The following is a 21443-nucleotide window of genomic DNA, read 5'->3' as shown; positions in this document are numbered from 1 at the left end:
TGCAATTGTGCGGTAGTTTGAACATTCTTTGGCATTGACTGACCTTTTCCAGTTTTATGGCCTGGAAAGATATTATTAAAACTGCTAAGTTTTCCAAATTTGTTGGCATATTGTGTGCAGCACTTTCACAGCATCATCTTTTAAGATTTGAAAGAACTCAACTGGTATTCCATCACCTCCACTAGCTTTGTTCATAGTGATGCTTCCTATGGCCCACTTGACTTCACATTCCAAAATATCTGGCTCTAGATGAGTGATCACACCATCTGACTATCTGGGTCATGAAGATTTTTTTTGTATAGTTCTTCTGTGTCTTCTTGCCACCTCTTCTTAATATCTTCTGCCTCTGTTAGGTCCATAATATTTCTGTCCTTTATTGTATCCATCTTTGCATCAAATATTCCCTTGGTATCGGTAATTTTCTTGACCAGGTCTCTAGTCTTTCCCATTCCATTGTTTTCCTCTGTTTCTTTGCATTGATCAGTGAGGAAGGCTTTCTTATATCTCCTTGCTATTCTTTGGACTCTGTATTCAAATGGATATATCTTTCCTTTTCTCCTTTGCTTTCACTTTTCGTCTTTTCTCAGCTATTTGTTAGGCCTCCTCAGACAACCATTTTGCCTTTTTGCATTTCTTTTTCTTGGGGATGGTCTTGATCCCTGCCTCCTGTACAATGTCACGAACCTCCGACCATAATTCATCAGGCACTCTGCCTATCAGACGTAATCCCCTGAATCTATTTCTCACTTCCACTGTATAATCATAAGGAATTTGATTTAGGTCATACCTGAATGGTCTAGTGGGTTTCTCTACTTTCTTCAATTTAAGTCTGAATTTGACAATAAGGAGTTCATGATCTGAGCTACAGTCAGCTCCCAGTCTTGTTTTTGCTGACAGTATAGAGCATCTCCATCTTTGGCTGCAAAGAATATAATTAATCTGATTTCAGTACTGACCATCTGATGATGTCCACGTGTAGAGTCCTCTCTTATGTTGTTGGAAGAGGGTGTTTGTTATGACCAGTGTGTTCTCTTGGCAAAACTCTATTAGGCTTTGCCTTGCCTCATTTTGTACTCCATGGCCAAATTTGTCTGTTACTCCAGGTATCTCTTGACTTCCTACTTTTGCATTCCAGTCACTTGAATAGAAAGGACCTCTTTTTTAGCTGATAGTTCTCAAAGGTCATGTAGGTCTTCATAGAACGGCAACTTCAGCTTCTTCAGCATTACTGATTTGGCATAGACCTGGATTACTGTGATATTGAATGGTTTGCCTTCATGTATGTGACCATGCAAAGATATTATTAAAACACTTGTTCCACCTTTGAATTTGGTTTAGTTCAGTTCAGTCACTCAGTCATGCCTGACTCTCTGTGACCCCATGAACTGCAGCACACCAGGCTTCCCTGTCTATCACCAACTCCCAGAGCTTGCTCAAACTCATATCCATCGAGTTGGTGATACCATCCAACTACCTCATCCTCTGTCATCTCCTTCTCCTCCTGCCTTCAATCTTTCCCAGCATCAGGGTCTTTTCTAAGGAGTCAGTTCTTCACATCAGGTGGCCAAGGTATTGGAGCTTCTACTTCAGCTCAGTCCTACCAATGAATATTCAAGATTGATTTCCTTTACATTGACTGGGTTGATCTCCTTGCCATCCAAGGGTCTCTAAAGAGTCTTCTCCAACACTACAGTTCAAAAGCATCAATTCTTCAGCGCTTAGCTTTCTTTTAAATATGCTCAATTAATCGATAAGTTTCTCTTTTGGCCATGACATAATGCTTGTCGGATCTTAGTTCCTTGACCAGGGTTGAACCTAGGCCCTAGCAGTGAAAGTGCAGAATCCGAACCTCTGGACCACCAGGAAATTCCGTAATCTATAAACCTTTATGCAAGTATATCACATACAAAGTGATAAGTTTATGTCACATTATGGAGACAATAATGCCAAAAGCAGAGTGATTCCTCACTCCTTGCAAGGAGTCTGATAGCATTAAATATGGCATATGGTCAAGATGATGCTACCAAATATATGAGATTACCTATATTTTGAATCTCTAGGGAGGCTGGGCATTGAGGAGCACAAATTCACTCTTTTCAGATAGAAAGATTGCAGGAGATCAACTGACCCCACTCACCTGTCTGAGAGGACCTCACCCCATTATCCTTCTCTGGGGGCACTTCCTCCTCATTCCCCTGAGAGGCAGAAGGAGTTCCAGGCACTAGTACTTCTTCAGCATCATCGTAATTTTCAGCAGGGACATCAGTCCTCTGATCTGGGGGTTCCAAGAGCAGACAAGGGAGTGTATGAAACCACAGTAAGTGGGTTGGTCTGGAGAATACCTAAGATACCTTCTGACCCAGAGTTTCTGAGTTTCTGAATAGAGGCACCAGTCACTCCTTGTTTCAAAAGACTTTTTTCTCTAAGACCATGTTTCATTTTGATGTGTCCATAAGCCAAAACATGATATTACATATCTCAATATTTTCTGGTGGAAACTACCTATCTCAAAGCAGCACTTCCACCATTGAGCATTGCAAAAGTACTTTGACAAATTGTGCTTTACAGATGTTATTTTTTTAAAAAACATTGTGTACCTGTTGTGATTCTGGACACAGAGACCAGTCCCAACGTGACACATCACAGAACAGCCAGAGAAGGAGAAGGACGAACCCCATCTGGACACAAGGGATGCCTCTGGTCCATCAAAGGAAAACCATTCCCCTTAAATCTCCTCTCTATGAGGGAAACTCTCCTCCCCAGAGCCCAGCCAAGGCAGGTCCACCTCTATTTCCTGGAGCAGATCTGTAATCACTGTTGTCCTCACCATCCCTGGTGTAATACGGCAGTTTAGTCAGTGAGAAATCTGATGGGAAGCCTCATGTGGAGACAAACATCACACAACACACAGAATTTTTCCTCCCCACACCCACGGGACCTGTGTTAAGGCTGAGAAGGGACAGGCCTGGCTTCTGCAGTGCAGACAGAGGATGGGAGGTCACGGGGCTCTGAGAGGCCATCCTGCCTCTTTGGAGGAGCCGTCTCTGTGAGCCTGGGGTACACATGGGGTCTGCAGATGCTGAGAAGATGTGCACAGCCAGTGGGTGGTGACAACCAGAGATCCCAGGAGGGTAGACAGAGACACTCACCTGGGCTGCCCAGACCTTCCTTCTGTGTCAGAAGGTAATCAAGCTCCTCATACACAGCTTCAGCAAGAGCATCTTCATAGCTGGATAAGGCTGAGAGATCCCCCACCAGGTCAGAGACACTTCCCCAGATACCCCAATCCAGCCAGCCCACCTTCATCACCCTGGTGCTCACATGGGGGCTGCCAGGACCTCAGCATCGTCTCCTACCCTGTGCACCATGTCAGCACCTTCTCCCCTCGTCTAACCCTGATTACAGCTCAGCGCCGATTCTGTCTGGTCTCACAGGACAGGCCATGACTTATGAGAGTTCACACCCCAGTCCTAAGAACCTCTGTCTACTCAGCCCTTAGAGCTCAGCACGAAGCACATGGAGTCTGCAACTCAGAACAGTACCTGGCCCAGGTTCCCCTCCTCACACCTGCCCCATCTCCTGCCTCCACACACTCTCCCTGGTCCCCAGTTCCCCCTGCAGCCCACCTCTGTGCTCTGCTCTCCATCTGAGTAGCTGAGTCACCAGGATGATGAGGACCAGGAAGAGAAGGGACCCCAGGATAAGGCAGAGGACCCCAGGCAGGGAGAAGATGCCAGGGAGAGGATTTGAGGTTGTTCTGGTCCCTAAGGAGAACAGGAAAAAGGGCTGGAGATAGTCTTGAGCATACAGAAATCTCCTGTGTCAGCATTTTCAGGAGCTCCGGACAATGGCAGCTCAGCCTCAGACAGTGTCAGGGCTCCCCCGGGTCTCATCCTGAGACAAGTCAACTCCACTCTGGCCAGTGTGGCCCCGAGGCAGAGATGGGGATTGTCAGGGAGCTGCCCTGCCGAGACAGCCTCTGAGGACCCAGCTCATCCCTTCTCCTTGGGCTTCAGGAGAAAGAGCATCAAACAGTCCAGGAACTTGCACCTCTGTGATGAGGAGCAACACTCAAGGTCAGGTGGGAGTTCCTTAGATTCTACAACATGGAAACTAGACTTCCTTGGACCCCGGGCATGAAAACATTTGACCCTGGACATCAAGGCAGGGGATTTCCCGAGTGTAATGCCCTGGCTGCTCCCCAACAGCCATGGCTCCTCAACTCTTTCCTCTTCTGAGTTGTCAGAGAGCCCACAGAACAGGTCCCCAGTATTTGAGTATTCTCTCCTGCCTGTGGATGGATCACACTACCTGCTGTGGTTGTGGGCAATGTCCTTTCACATAAAGAGAAAAACAGTAGTGTGGGGAAGAAGAATTGGCCAGAACGCAGGGCAAACCTTTTCCCTCCTGAGCCTGAAATCACCCCTCAGTCTGCACAACATCAGTGTCCAGTCCTCCCAGCTCCCTCATCCTAGATCAGATCCCCAGCACCCGGGATGTCTGAACACACACTCCCCACCACGCCCGGCCCAGCCCACTGCCCCTGCGCTGCCCCAGCTCACCCAGGGTGGACCCCGAGCCCCTCACTCACCAGAGCACCTCACACCAGCATCCTCCTCGTGCTTGCAGTCGCTCTGCCCCCAGGGCTCCACAGCACAGTCCCACAGGGAGGACTCCCGGCCCCCGCACCACACCTCGTCCAGCCAGATGCTCCCATTTCCAGGGCCAAACCCCGCAGCCTGCACGGCTTCTAGGGCCTGGCCACAGCCCAGCTGCTGACACACCACCTCGGCCTCTGCCAGGCTCCAGGAGTCATCACACACGGTGCCCCAGGAGCCGCTGTGCCAGACCTCCACCCGCCCTGAGCACTCGCTGTCTCCTCCCCTGAGCCGAAGCTTCTCTCTGTCTGAAAAAGCAGCAGCCCCTCCTGTGACTCCCCTAGTGGGAGGAAGGAGCCCCTGGGAGCCACAGGGGAGGGGGCGGGGCTGACGTACCTGTGCAGGAGGCAGCAGTTGGACAGCTCTTGGGTCTTCTTCCTGCACACAACAGGGAAATAGCGGATCAGGAACAGCTGAGGGTGTTCCTGTCCCCACATAAGATTATCTAAGGTCCATGGCTCAGTGCAAATGACATGTGAAAACACAGGCTCATTATATACTGGGCTGAAACATTCACTGCATCTGATCACCAGCTGAAATTACTTTAAATATTTACTTGTTTATCAGTCTTCACACCCCACAGCAAATATAAACACAGACATCTATGAATGTACACACACTCCTCTGAATGAAAGTTCCATTAGAAGAAGGACCTTGTATATCTTATATGTGCCGTGTTTCTTCTATTAGGACAGTGCCTGCACATTGTATGCATTCATTCAACAAATATCTATGGAAAACCATTTCTAAATACCTAGATAGGGGCTTGATAAATATATATTAAATGAATGAATAGACAAATTCAGTGAAATAAAATTTCTTTTTTTTAAATTCATACTAATCAGTGAAATAGTAAACCAAATATAAATTAATGGTAACAGTCTATGATAATAGTTCATATTAAAAATAATCAGTCCAGAAGCACAGAGTCAATTTATATTCAAAATCTCATATACATAATTTTAATGGAAAGTTATTAGATAGATTATAAACTACTCTTACCTATTATTCAGTGTGACAGTGGGCAAGTGAAGACTACTGTTGTATAAGGAAACTCTCTTTTCTAAATTTATTTTTAATTGGAAGATAATTGCTCCACAATGTAGTGTTGGTTATGTGTGTGTGTGTGTTAGTCGCTCAGTCATGTCCAACTCTTTGTGACCCTAAGGACTGCAGCCCACCAGGCTCCTCTGTCCATAGGATTTTCCAGACAAACATACTGGAGTGGATTGCTATTCACTTCTCCACTGGATCCTCCCTGCTGCTGCTGCTGCTGCTAAGTCACCTCAGTCGTGTCCGACTCTGTGTGACCCCATAGACCGCAGCCCACCAGGTTGCCCCATCCCTGGGATTCTCCAGGAAAGAACACTGGAGTGGGTTGCCATTTCCTTCTCCAGTGCATGAAAGTGAAAAGTGAAAGTGAAGTCGCTCAGTCATGTCCGACTCTTAGCGGCCCCATGGACTGCAGCCTACCAGGCTCCTCCGTCCATGCGATTTTCCAGGCAAGAGTACTGGAGTGGGGGATCAAACCCAGGTCTCCTGCACTGCAGGCAGTTTCTTTGCTGTCTGAGCCACCAGAAAAGCCCATAGTGTTGGTTAGGAATTTCTTAAAAAGGACGTATACAGGAAAGACTTAGTAGAATTCTGAGAAGATATATGGACACATATATGTACACACTAAGTAAGCCAGAAATTTTTGCATTGGTTAAAAAAAGCCTACTGATATACCTGTGGCGGATTCATGTTGATGTATGGCAAAACCAATACAATATTGTAAAGTACTTAACCTCCGATTAAAATAAATAAATTTATATCTTAAAAAATAAAAATATATTATCATCTTGAAAAAAAAACTACAGGGGAAAAGTGATGGGGGACGGAAGAAAAGCCTACTGAGAAAAATTTGTATTGAGAAGATGCAGAAATAATAAACAAAAGACTGACAATATATATAAAAGAATTGAAGCTGAGAGAAATATAAATTCAAAAAAACAGAAGGGTAAATAGTACCTGTCATAAAGTATCAATATTTATATATTCTTTCCAGATCATCCTATCAAAACTCCTACCCACTCTATGCAGAGATCCTCTGAGAAAACGATGGCAGGACCTCTGTGAGCAGATTGCTCATTTTCATGGTCAAAGACTTTACCACCTCTCAATTCACAGGGTTTAATTGTAGGAAAAATATCATCAATAAAAGGTCTCATAGTTTAATACCTCTTTGGTCTTCAAATGAAAAAGACAAAGAGATGAGCAAAGAGAGGCAAGGAAGGGAGTGAGCCTCTGCTTTTGAAGTATCTGATCCCACATTCTCTTAGCTATGGGTTTCAGGCAACATCCAGCATACCCTTCAAGGTGCACCTGAATGGGGTGTGTGTGTGTGTGAATGTGGAGGGGGAGGGAAGGAGAAAGAGAAACAGAGAGAGAAATGTTGAAGGAATAATGTGCTATGGCTTAACTATTTGTCGCCTTCACCAACATTTATTTATTTCATTCAAAATTTATTGCTGAAATCTCAGTTCCCAGTGTAACAGTAGTTAGTGGTGGAGTCTTCTCAAACTCTTCCAAAAACAGAAGAAAAGAACATTTCCAAATTCATTTCATGAAGCCAACATTAGTCTGATACCAAAGCCAGATAAGGACACCATGAGAAAAGAAAATTACGGGCTAATACTCTGATAAATACAGGTGCAAAAATCGTCAACAAAATATTAGAAAACTGAATTTGACAATACACTAAAAGAATCATACACCATGATCAAGTGATATTTGTTCCAAGGATACAAGGTAGTTCGACATTCACAAATTAATCAATGTGATACCAAATAAACAAAATGAAGGTAAAAATCATATCCTCAAAGGATGCAGAAAAAGTGTTTGACAAACTCAACATCCACTTACAGTAAAAACTCTTTTACAAAGTAGGTATAGAAGGATTGCATCTCAACATAATTAAGACCATATGAAAAGTACACAGCTAACATCATACTTGACTGTAAAAAACCAAAAGCTTTTATTCAACTTAGTTTTGGTAGTCCTATCCAGATCCATCAGGCAATAAAAAGAAACTCAAGATATCCAAATCTGAAAGGAAGAGGCAAAACTGTCACTATTTGCAGATTGAAAAGTGAAAGTGTTAGTCACTCAGTCGTGTCTGACTCTTTACAACCCCAAGGACTGCAGCCTGCCAGGCTCCTCTGTCCATTGGGATTCTCCAGGCAAGAATACTGGAGTGGGCTGCCATTCCCTCCTCCAGGGGATCTTCCTGACTCAGGGACTGAACCCAGGTCTCTTGCATTGCAGACAGATTCTTTACCATCAGAATCATGAGGAAAGAAACCCCCTTACATGATATTATATGTAGAAAACACTAAAGACTTCAGCAAAAATATGAGAACTAATACACTCAGTGAAGTTGTAGAAGAAAAATCTGTATACAAAAATCATATGCATTTCTTTACACTAACAACAAACTGCTATAAGAGAAACTGAGAAAACAATTCTATTTACATTTGCATGAAAATGAATAAAATGTCTAAGAATAAATTTAACCAAGGAGGTGAAAGACATGTACACTGAAAACTAAAAGACATTGATGAAAGATACTGAAGATGACTCAGATAAATGGAAAGATATTCTGTGCTCATGGACTGGAAGATCTAATATTATTAATATGCCCATACTACCCAAAGCATCTACAGATTCACTGCAATCCTTATCAAAATTCCAATGGAAATTTTCACAGATACAGAAGAAACAATCCTAAAATTTGCATGGAACCACAAAAGATGCTCAATACCAAAGCAATCTTGAGAAAGAATAACAAAGCTAGAGGTGTCATGCTTCCTGATTTCAAACTATATTACAAAGCTAAATTAAGCAAAACAGTATGTCGTTGGTATAAAAATGAACGCAGAGATCAATGGAACAGAATAGAGAGTCCATAAATAAGCCCACATTTCTATGGTCAATTAATTTTTGACAAAGAAGCCAAGAATATACAGTGGGAAAAGGACAGTTTTTTTCAGTAAATGCATTGGGAAAACTGGACAGACACATGCAAAAAATGAAACTGGACCACTGTCTTACACCATTCACAAAAATTAAGTCAAAATAGATTAAAGACTTGATCACAAGTCCTGAAGCCATAAAATTTCTACAGGAAAAAACAGAAAATAAAATCCTTGACACCACCCTTTGTGATGACTTTTTGGATTTGACACCAAAAGCAAAGGGAACAAGAGTAAAAACAAGCAGTTGTGATGACATAAGGCTAAAAAGCTTCTGCCCAATTGAGGACACCATCAACAAAGTGAAAAAGCAACCTGTGGAATTGGAGAAAATATTTGCATATTATATTTCTGGTAAGGATTATCATCCAAAATACACAAGGAACTCATACAATTCAGTATCAAAAAACAATCTGATTTTTTAAAAATGGGCAGAGAACCTGAATAGACATTTTTTTAGAGAATACATGCAACTTGCCAATAGGTACATGAAAACGTGCTCAACACTATTAATCATCAGAAAATACAAATCAAAACCACAATGAGATATCACCTCATATCCTCTAGAAAGGCTTTTATCAAAAAGAAGAAATAACAGGAGTTGAGGAGAATGTGAAGAGACAAGAAAGCTTTTGCACAGTTAGAGGGAATGTAAGTTGATGCAGCCTCTATGGAAACAGTATTGAGGTGCATCAAAAATTAAAAATAGGACTGCCATATAATTTAGGAATTTCACTTTGGGGTATTTATCTGAAGGAAACAAAAACACTAACTTGAAAACCCAGTGTTCACTGCAGCAACATATGTTCAGTTGCTAGGTTGTGTCTGACTCTTTGCAACCCCATGGACTGCAGCATGCCAAGCTCCTCTGTCCTTCACTAACACCCAAAGTTTGCTCAAATTCATGTCCACTGAACTGGTGATGCTATCTAACTATCTCATCCTCTGTGGCCCCCTTCTTCTTTTGCCTTCAGTCTTTCCCAGCATCAGGGTCTTTTCCAGTGAGTCAGCTTTTCTCATCACATGGCCAAAGTATTGGAGCTTCAGCTTCAGCATCAGTCCTTCCAATGACTATTCAGGGTTGATTTCCTTTAGGATTGATTGGTTTGATCTCTTTGCTGCCCAAAGGACTCTCAATTCAACTGTGGCATCCAAGCACCACAATTCAAAAGAATCGACTCTTTTTAGCTTCTTCTATAAGCCAGCTCTCACGTCCAGATTTGACTACTGAAAAAAACATAGCTTTGACCGTATGGACCTTTGTCAGCAAAGTGATGTCTCTGCTTTTTAATACTCTGTCTAGGTTTGTCACAGAGGAGCAAGCCTCTTTTAATCCATGGCTGCAGTCACCATCAGCAGTGATTTGGGAGTCCAAGAAAAGAAAATCTGTCACTGTTACCACTTTCTCCCCTTTTATTTGCCATGAAGTGCTGATGATCTTAGGTTTTAGAATGTTGAGCTGTAAGCCAGTGTTTTCACTCTCCTCTTTCACCCTCAGTGAAAGGTTCTTTAGTTCCTCTTCACTTCCTGCATTAGAGTGGTATCATCGGCGTATCTGAAGTTGTTGATATTTCTCACAGCAATCTTGATTCCAGCTTGTGATTCATCCAGCCTGGCATTTCCTATGATGTTCTCTGCATATAAGTTAAATAAACAGAGTGACAATATACAGCCTTCATGAACTCTTTTCCCAATTTGGAACCAGTCAGTTGTTTCATGTCCAGTTTCAACTGCTGCTTTTTGATCTGCATACAGGTTTCTCAGGAGGCAGGTAAGGTGCCCTGGTATTCTCATCTCTTTAAGAATTTTCCACAGTTCATTGTGATCCACATGGTCAAAGGCTTTATGTAGTCAATGAAGCAGATGTTTTTCTGGAATTCTCTGGCTTACTCTATGATCCAACAAATGTTGGCAATTTGATCTCTGGTTTCTCTGCCTTTTCTAAACCCAGCTTGCACATCTCAGAAGTTCTCAGTCCACTTACTGCTGAAGCCTAGCTTGAAAGACTTTGAGCATAACCTTGCTAGCATGTGAAATGAGCACAATTGTGAGGTAGTTTGACCATTCATTGGCATTGCCCTTCTTTGAGATTGAAATGAAAACTGACCTTCTCCAGTCCTGTGGCCACTGATGAATCTTCCAAATTTGCTGATGTATTGACTGCAACACTTTAACAGTATTACCTTTTAGTATTTTATAGCAATATATATGAGTCAAACAATGTAAGTCTTCACTGATGAATGGATAAAGAAAATGTAATATAGACTTATATCCACCCATAAAAAAAGAAGAAAATCTTGCCAGTTTCAACAACATGGATGGACCTCGAGGGCATTATGCTAAGTGAAACAAATCAGACAGAGAAAGAAAAATACCATATAATCTCATTTATATGTGTAATAAAACAAAAAGCAAGTTCAGAGATGCTGAGTAGTTTGTGGTTGCCAGAGGTGGGGGATTTGGTGTGGGCAAAGGTAATCAAAAGGTATAAATTTGAATTATAAAATTAATAGGTGAAGAGATATAACATACAGCATGGTGCTATAGTGAATACTGTATTGTCTATTTGAAAGATGGCAAGAAAATACATCTTAAACATTCTCATCATGTAAGAAAAATTTTTAACTATATATATGGATCTATATATATGGATCCATATATACAGATATAACTAGACTTACTGTAGTGATCATTTATCAATACACACAAACATATAAGCATTATGTTGTACACAGGAAAAATATAATGTTGTATCAATTAAAAAATTTTAATAAAGCAAGTTTGGAACATGTAGATTAAATTAGCTCCATCCAAACTTCATTTTATAAACTCAACTTAAACCCATCACTTAGATTTTAATATATCAAATCTCACTAACAACATCCTACAGAGTTGGGAAAGACACAGAAACAGACATAAGTCACCTGCACATGAGATGTAGGCTTCCTCCTTTGGAGAGCAGGAACTGTATTTCCATGGGCCAGAAGGACACTGCCAGAGAGAGGTATCTGTTTTCCGACACTGAATTAAATCTACCCACCGGGGTCTAGAACCTTCCCTGAGACCAACAGAGGTGTTGAGACTTCCACTGTCCCCACAGCCAAGCTGTCTGCAGATGATGGACACGGTGACATCATCCATGGGGCTGCGGCAGACACTGCCCCAGGTCCTGTTGTAGAAAACTTCCAGCCACCCAGCACACGGCTGGTCCTCGCTGACCATCCTGAGGGCCAGGAACTCTAAGGTCGAAAGAGAGGAGACAGGACATAGTGAGCACCCCACTCAGTGCTCTGGGTTTTCCTCTCTCCCCAAAATTGTGAACATTCATCTGTGACCCAGCTGAGGAAGCAAATCCATTAGATGACCAGAGTGAAACTTGTCTCCTTTTCACTTGACTTTGTCCATTTGTGTCTGTCTTTCTAAATATTTCTACCACCATGATGTAGTGGATATGAACTGAGAGGAAGACCAACCTGGACACCTGCAGGAAGAGGGAGCTGACTCCTGCTTCCTGACAAAACATCTAAAAGAGTGTATGAAAGGGATGTGATGTGGACAGTGTGGAGGCAGATGGAATAATGGACCCACAGATGTCTGCATGGAACCTGTGTCTATGTTTCCTTATCTGGCAAAAGGGACTTTACATGTGTGATTAAGGTATGGTCCTTGGGATGGTAAGAGTAACCTGAAATATGGTGGATTAACCACCTGAGCATGGTCTAATCACATTCTTAGACTCACTATCCTTTAAAGTGGAATCCTTTTCCTTGGTCTGGTTAGAGGGAGATGTGAATACGGATAATGGTTAGAGAGGTGGAGCATTGCTGGTCTGATGATGAACAGAATGGGATTATGAGTGAAGGAGGGCAGGCGGTTTCTAGAAGCTTGAAAAGACAGGAAACAGATTGTTTCCCAGAGGCTCAGAATTGATGTGGCCCTGCTGAAACTTTTATCACAATCCAGTGAGATCCTGCTGGACATCTAAGCTACAGAAGTGTAAGGAAATTAATATGTTGTTTTAAACCATTAACAATGTAGCAGTTTGTTACAGAACAAACAAAAACTAGCACAGTGGCTTTAAGACTTCTCTACTATATGTACCAGAAGGGTGAGCCCTGATTTCAAGAAAAACTGTGAGAAAAGGCTCTGCCAGGAAACACTAATGAGAAGAAAGGACGAGAATCTCAGCTGCTGCAGGAGGCAGTGAAAGCACCTCCTCTTCACATCTGCTGGAAACACTGGCTTCATGGGAGGAAGCCTCCTTCTCTGGTCCTTTCAGCATCTCTCCCTCAGGGCTCAAGACCCCCCGTCCTCCTGGGCCCTCCCCTCCCCTAGCCTGTGGACAGTGTGCAGCGCAGACCTGAGCAGATGACCCCGGCGTCCTCCTTGTGTCTGCAATCGTGCCTCCCCCAGCCCCGGGAAGGGCACGTCCACACGTGGGATTCCTTTCCTGTGCAGTTCAGGTCGTCCAGCCAGATGGGCCCTGATCCTGCCCCAAAGTGAGCAGACCCCGTGGCATTAAGGGCTACTCCACAGCCCAGCTGTCTGCACACCACGCGGGCATCGTCCAGATCCCAGCCGTCATCACAGATGGTGCCCCAAGAGCCCTGGTCAAGGATCTCCACTCACCCGGCGCAGGGACCGCCCCCGTCCACCAGGCGGAGCTGTCTGCTGTCTGAGGAGAGAGAAACGGGACAATGCAGCGTTGACCTGGGGAATAAGGGTCTTCGGTCCTGTGGGACCCTTACCTGAGCAGTAGGGGGCGCTGTCCTCTGAGGCCGCAGATCCTGCTGGTTCAGACACAAAGTGGTCGCACTGGGGTAGCACCTGGGTCTGGTTTCCTGAAGAAACAGCGATGATTAGAGGGTTGGGAGGGTTAAAGCACAGAAAAGTCAGTTAAACTAAATAATTTTTAAGAGGGGAGGGAAGTTTGGGGGAAAATGGATACATGTATGTGTATGGCCCAGTCCCTGGCTGTTCACCTGAAATTATAACAACTTTGTTTGTCGGCTATACCCCAATACAAAGTAAAAAGTTCAAAAGAAAAAAAAATAAATAATGACCTGGTGATGGAACTGAGATGAAAGCTGGAACATACTGGTAAAGTTACCATAATCTTCGTGTTCCCTTTCTCCATGAAGAGCCCTGGTCCTGACAATGGCATGATTCCTGTTTTAAGCCAAGCTTTGCCTTAAGAATGAGTTAAACAAGTTGTTCTATCCTTCAGTTCAGTTCAGTTCAGTCGCTCAGTCATGTCCGACTCTTTGAGACCCCATGAATTGCAGCACGCCAGGCCTCCCTGTCCATCACCAACTCCCGGAGTTCACTCAAACTCACGTCCATCGAGTCAGTGATGCCATCCAGCCATCTCATCCTCTGTCGTCCCCTTCTCCTCCTGCCCCCAATCCCTCCCAGCATCAGAGTCTTTTCCAATGAGTCAACTCTTTGCATGAGGTGGCCAAAGTACTGGAGTTTCAGCTTTAGCATCATTCCTTCCAAAGAACACCCAGAACTGATCTCCTTAAGAATGGACTGGCTGGATCTCTTTGCAGTCCAAGGGACTCTCAAGAGTCTACTCCAACACCACAGTTCAAAAGCATCAATTCTTTAGCGCTCAGCTTTCTTCACAGTCCAACTCTCACATCCATACATGACTACTGGAAAAACCATAGTCTTGATTAGATGAACTTTTGTTGGCAGTAATGTCTCTACTTTTGAATATGCTGTCTAGGTTGGTCATAACCCTCCTTCCAAGGAGTAAGCGTCTTTTAATTTCATGGCTGTAATCACCATCTGCCTTGGTGATTTATTTTTTTGAGCCCCCAAAAATAAACTCTGACACTGTTTCCACTGTTTCCACATCTATTTCCCATGAAGTGATGGGACCGGATGCCATGATCTTCGTTTTCTGAATGTTGAGCTTAATCTACCCCTAAATAGAAGAAGCAAAACAAAAGCCTTTCTGAAGGAGTTGTACAATTATTTATCTACAATGTTTGTGATTTAAAAATACTTATATAAAAGAGATCTCATGGAAAACCAGAGCAAAAAGAAACATTAAAAAATTTCCCAGGGTATTTGGCTCTTAAAGTTACCTGACAAAGAATTTATTTTATTTCATTTATTAATTTTTGAGTATAATTGCTTTACAATGTTGTGGTAGCTTCTGAGTACAGCAAATTTAGTAAGTTATACATATACATATGGGCTTCCCAGGTGACTCAGTGGTAAAGAATCTGCCTGCCAAACAGGAGACTGGGGTTCCATCCCTGGGTTGGGAAGAGCCTTTGGAGAAAAAAATGGCAATCCACTCCAGTATTCTTGCCTGAGAAATCCTATGGACAAAGGAGCATGGCAGTCCATGAGGTCACAAAAGAGTCAGACACAACTCAGTGACTAAACAACAACAACTCTATCTATCTATCTATGTATGTATATATACACATAGCCCCTCTTTCTTGGATTTACTTCCTATTTAGGTCACCACAGAACACTGAGTAGAGTTCCCTGTGCTATAAAAAGTTATTATGTATCTATTTATGTGTGCATGCGTGCTAAGACACTTCAGTAGTGTCTGACTCTGGATTGTAGCCCATCAGGCTCCATGTCTATGAGATTCTCCAAGCAATATCTATTTTGTACTTAGTATCAATAGTGTAGGGCTTCTGAGTCTGGTGGCTCAGACAGTAAAGAATCCATGCTGGAGACCTGGCTTTGATCCTTGGGTTGGAATGTCCCCTGCAGGAGGGCATGGCAACCCACAGTAGTTGTACCAATTTACATACTTATATGTAGGAGCATTCCCTTTTCTGCACATCCTCTCCAGGATTTATTTGTGGATTTTTTAAATGATAGACAATCTAACTGGTGTGAAGTATTACCTGCCTGTAGTTTTGACTTGCATCTCTCTAATAGTTAGTGATGTTGTATTTGTTAGCCATCTGTATGTCTGGAAAAAATGTCTATTTAGGTCTTTTTCCCATATTTTCATTGGATTGTTTGGTTTGTTGATACTGAGCTGTTTGTGTATTTTGAAGATTAATTCCTTGTTAAATACTTCATTTGCAAATATTTTCTCCCATTCTGAGAGTTGTCCTTTTGTTCTGTTTATGGTTTCCTTTGATATGGAAAAGCTTTTAAGTTTAATTAAGTCCTATTTTTTTTATTTTTGTTTTTATTTTCTTTAGGAGGTTGATCAAAAAAGTTCTTGTTGCAACTTATATCAAAGAATGTTCTGCCTATGTTTTCCTCTAGGAGTTTTATAGTCTGACAGAGAATTTAAATAGCCATGATTAAAGTGCTGCTGCTGCTGCTGCTAAGTCACTTCAGTCGTGTCTGACTCTGTGCGACCCCATAGATGGCAGCCCACCAGGCTCCTCTGTCCATGGGATTCTCTAGGCAAGAACACTGGAGTGGGTTGCCATTTCCTCCTCCAATGCATGAAAGTGAAAAGTCAAAGTGAAGTCGCTCGGTCGTGTCTGACTCTTAGCGACCCCATGGACTGCAGCCTACCAGGCTCCTCCGTCCATGGGATTTTCCAGGCAAGAGTACTGGAGTGGGGTGCCATTGCCTTTTCCATTAATTAACATGATGTGTAACTTGGCAGAGAAATGATAACAAAAACAAATGAAAATTCTACTGCTGAAAAAGTTAACAGCTGAAATTAAAAACTAGAGAATGAGTGTATCAGCACATTAGATCAACATAAAGTAAAAATAGTAAAATGGAAAATCAGAGGATAAATATTCCTCTATTCAGAAATGCTGGTCCTATGGTAAGTGCCTGGTTAATAATGCTATATAACAAAATTTCCCCCAAACTTAGTAGTTGAAGGAATTTATTTTTTAATTTTGTTCATGATTTCCTGGGTCAGTAATTTGGGAAAGACTCAACTTGGCAGTTCTATCTTTGGGGTTTCTCATGTGGTTGCATTTATATGTCATCTGGGACTGACATCTCTAAAGGTTTGACTGAACTGTGGTTATGTAAGGAAATTCCCAGAAGTACTTTTGTTGTTGTTGGGATGGAGGATAAAGGAGCATCATGTCTGCAACCTAATCCAGAAGGATTTTACACACTCAGGGAAAAACAGGGCAGGAGGGGAACAAATAAGGAGAGAAAGGGAAAGCTAGAGCAAGGATTAAAGCAAAATACTAATCTAACATTTGGGGAATCCAGGTAAAATTCAGAGAGAATTCATTCCTAGAAAACCTTCACTAAAGGAAATACTAATAACATCAAACCCATAAAATGCCTAGGAGAAAACCTACTTAAAGATGTGCAAAACATCTGAGAGAAATTCAAGACCTAACTCAATGAAGGGATATATTTTGTCAGTGAATTGGGAAACTCAATGTTGTCAAAGTCAGTCATTCTCAAATTTATATACAGATTAAATCTAACCTCAATCAAATTCCCTTGTGCTTTTGTTTGTCTGAAACATGACAAGCTGATTCCAAATTTATGTTGCTGTTGTTCAGTCATTTAGTCGTGTCTGACTCTTTGTGACCCCAAGGACTGCAGCACACCAGGCTTCCCTGTCCATCACCAACTCCTGGAGCTTGCTCAAACTCATGTCCTTTTAGTCAGTGATGCCATCCAACCATCTCATCCTGTGTCATCCCCTTCTCCTCCTGCCTTCAGTCTTTCCTAGCATCAGGGTCTTTTCTAATGAGTAGCTCTTCGCATCAGGTGGCCAAAGTATTGGAGCTTCAGCTCAAAAATATATACAAAATACAAAAACCAAGACTGACCAAAGCAGTTGGCAAGAAAAGCAACAACATAACTTCTTTAAATTAAAGTTACCCAGACTTACTATGTGTGCTTAGTCAATCAGTCATGTCGAACTCTCTGTGACCCAATAGACTACAGCCCGCCAGGCTCCTCTGTCCATGGGGATTCTCCAGGCAAGAATACTGGAGTGGGTTGTCATGCCCTTCTCCAGGGGATCTTCCCAACCCAGGGATCAAACCCAGGTCTCCAGCCTTGCAGGCAGATTCTTTACTCTCTGAGACACCAGGGAAGGTTCAAGACTTACTATAAATTTACAATAATTAAGAAAATGTGGTACAGGTGCAAGGAGAGACAAAGGATACAGTGGAACAGAATAGAGAGTATAAAAAATGTATTCAGACATGTGTGCCCTTTTGCTTATCACAAAGGTGGCACTGCAGTGGGGAATAGTCTTTTCAGAAAAAGATTTTGAGTCAACTGGATACCCACATGAAAACAGGACAATTGACCCTTATGCTACACAGATGTCAATCCTAGAAGCAATGTACAATTATATGGGGGGAAAAAAAGTAATTACACTTCTGTGAGGTACTCTCAGAGAACATTTTTGTAATTTTGGAATAGACAAAGTTCATTTAAGAAGAATATAAGGAGTTCTAGGGACTGGATCAATGGACTAGTTCAAAACTGAGATAGAAGTACATCAAGGCTGTATATTGTCACTCTGCTTATTTAATTTATATGCAGAGTACATCATGCAAAATGCTGGGCTGGATGAAGCACAAACTGGAGTCAAGATTTCTGGGAGAAATATCAATAACCTCAGATATGCAAATGACACTACCTTTATGGCAGAAAGTGAGGAGAAATTAAAGAGCCTCTTGATGAAATTGAAAGAGGAGAGTGAAAATGTTGGCTTAAAACTCAACATTCAAAAAACTAATATCATGGCATCTGGTCCCATCATTTTATGGCAAAAAGATGGGGAAACAGTGACAGACTTTATTTTCTTGGGCTCCAAAATCACTGCAGATTATGTCTACAGCCATGAAATTAAAAGATGCTTGTTGCTTGGAAGAAAAGCTATGACCAACCTAGTCAACATATTAAAAAGCAGAGACATTACTGACAAAGACCCATCTAGTCTAAGCTATGACTTTTCCAGTAATCATGTATGGATGTGAGAGTTGGACCATAAAGAAAGCTGAATGCTGAATAATTGATACTTTTGAACTGTGGTGTTGGAGAAGACTCTTGACAGTCCCTTGGATGGCAAGGAGGTCCAATCAGTCAATCCTAAAGGAAATCAGTCCTGAATATTTATTGGAAAAACTGATGCTGAAGCCCCAATACTTTGGTCACATGATGGGAAGAACTGACTCATTGGAAAAGACCCTGAAGCTGAGAAAGATTGAAGACAGGAGGAGAAGGGGACGACAGAGAATCAGATGACTGGATGGTTTCACCAACTCAATGCATATGAGCTTGAGCAAGCTCCAGGAGATGGTGAAGGACAGGAAAGCTTGGCATGCTGCAGTCCATGCGGTTGCAGAGAGTCAGACATGACTGAGCGATTGAACTGAACTGACTGACTGCAAGAGCACTACATGTACAGAAAAAAAGTTGATAAGTCAAACCTAAGATGAGTAACTTGGCTCATTGAAGTACAGCATACCATTAAGAAAATAAAAATATAAGACCAAGAATTAAACACACAAAAATCATAATAAATACTTTTGCCAAAAGTCATCATCATGGTAATTTGCACTACTGTATTTGTAATAGTCAAGAACTGGAAATAAACTCAAATCTCTGCCATTAGTTGAATGGTTCAATGCATGGTCATGTGCTCATTCAAAGGAATACTCTATAATAATAAAAATGAATGAAATGTTGCCATAAACAACATCATGAATGAATCTCAAACACAGTTTGGAGTCAAATAAATTAGACACAAAAGAAAACATACTGTATGATTTTACATAAAGTTCAAAAACTGAGAAAATATTCTACGGCAGTACAAGTCTTAGGTAAGCAGTCTTCCCTGGAGAGGAGGAGGACACAGCTATCAGGAGGCAATAGTGATTCTGTGGTGCTGTGAATGTTCTCTTTGTGGATCTGGGTTGGAGAACATGACCTAGGTATACACTTACTGTTTGTACTTTGTTCTCTATTATTATCCTTAAATAATAATGTTTCATAAAAAATATTATTCATCTAGGTGTTTCTTTCCCTGACATAGCACTTCTTAGCATTTCTTAGCACTTCTTTCCCCTGAAAAAAAAAATGAGTGAACAATGAGAATGCTATGGAGCAGGGCCTTACAGAGCCTTCTCAGGACAGACCACCCTCATGTCCTCCACCTGCCTCTGTTTGTAGAAAAACCTAGCTAAAGAATAAATTTGATCACAGAAACGAAAAAAAAAAAAATCAGAAACAAAGGAAAACAGTCAAATAGGACAAAATAATCATAGTTTAGCCCTAAACAAATTCAAGGACCTTTAGTTCCTTCTTATGGGCTATAGATAACATTCTGAGCTATATCTTTTGAGCTATTTTGCAGATACTGCAAACAGGTGGTAGCAATAAATTATATGATGACCAGACTAGTGGGTTGCCATTTCCTTCTCCAGGGGATCTTCCCAACCCAGGGATCAAACCCGAGACTCTTGCATTGCAGGCAGATTCTTTACCATCTGAGTCAACAAGGAAGTTCGTAATTTTCATCTTACACAATTCCAAGATCGGCCTCAAGGAAATGGGAACAAACCAACACTAGAACTGATGATTAACTGTAATTCAAACAATAAAGGTGGCACTGACCAGATCTATTTCAAGATGATTGTCAGAGCTAGCTGTGCTACTCTGCAGGTAACCTGTCCCCTACTTCCACCTGTGCACTCCTGATTAGCAAGGAGGAGCTGGTTCTTTGGTACATAGTCCTGTCTCCCCAGAACTGCTGGTTTCCTCAATAAAGCTGTCTTTAATTTTACCCCACACTTGTCTCTTAGTGTTGGATTCTTGAGTAATGAGCAGCTGAAATCTGAGTTCAGTAACAAGATTAAACATTGCAATACAGAATATCTTTCTTTTTAAGCCTGTTTTCCCTTACTCTCTACTCTGGGGAAATTTCACTCCAAGAGCATTGTAAGTATAGTAGCCCTTCCCTGTCTTACCTGAGCAGATCACAGAAGCCGTATTGTCATGGGAACAGTCAGGAACACCCAGGGCAGTCACAGGGCATTTCCACAGGAAAGACTCAGTCCCTGAGCAGTGAAATCGGGCTTTCCAGAGTTGATCACTTCCTTCTGCTCCGTTTGGGGTGGAAATGGCGACTCCACAGCCGAGCTGATAACAGACAACATTGGCATTGGCCAGATTCCAGTGGGAGGCACAGAGCGCTCTCCATTGTCCAGAAATGTTCATCTCCACCTGCCCCTCACACTGTGAGGAGCCATTTGTCATGAGCCGGACATCTGTGTACACTGATAGAAACAGACAAGATTTCAGAAAAATCTTATTTCTTTTTTAGCTTGAACTGAGTGTACACAGAGGCTAAATCCTGATGTGCATCTCACCTGAACAGACAACCTGAGCAGCTCCACTGTAGTGACATGTCCCCCCTGGACAGGGCACTCTGGGGCACCATCAGAGCTTAGGCTCCTCCCCCTCACACCTGAACTCTTCAGCCCAGACCCGGCCATCGGACTCTCTGAAGGGCACATGTCCCAGGACAGACACAGCCTTGCCACACCCCAGCTCTGCACAGATGACCTGGGCAGTGGGGAGTGTGAAGTTTCCATCAGACACTGGGATCCAGGCTTCTCCAGAATGCACTTCTACTCGCCCTGAGCAGGGTCCATCCCCTCCAGCCAGACGCAAAAATCCTAAGAGAAACAAAAAACAAATCCAGTGAGTGTTCATGAATCTGGCTTGACAATTGCAGACAATATCGCACAGGCAATGGTGGGAAAGCTTTTCTTTCCAGCAGTGGAATAAGAGGGGATAAGAAGAGAGAATTTGACTGTCATTGTCAAAC

General features: G+C 42.4%; 1 protein-coding gene across 1 annotated transcript; it reads right to left on the bottom strand.

Moving 5' to 3' along the window:
* Window positions 1–1675: 1675 nt before the first annotated feature.
* LOC147372819 (antigen WC1.1-like) lies at window positions 1676–21443 on the bottom strand. Its single transcript, XM_086402105.1, is given in 10 exon segments — window positions 1676–2275; window positions 3150–3239; window positions 3627–3764; window positions 4592–4906; window positions 4995–5036; window positions 11596–11910; window positions 13032–13346; window positions 13420–13512; window positions 20581–20889; window positions 20983–21443. Coding segments are annotated over 10 exon segments (2142 nt in total). The 5' UTR covers window positions 21329–21443; the 3' UTR covers window positions 1676–2096.

This window comes from Bos grunniens, chromosome 5 (genome assembly GCF_055505025.1).
Source record: "Bos grunniens cultivar Pamir isolate PY7600 chromosome 5, Bosgru_T2T1.0, whole genome shotgun sequence".
Lineage (NCBI taxonomy): Eukaryota > Metazoa > Chordata > Mammalia > Artiodactyla > Bovidae > Bos > Bos grunniens.
This window is presented reverse-complemented; position numbering and strand designations above follow the sequence as displayed.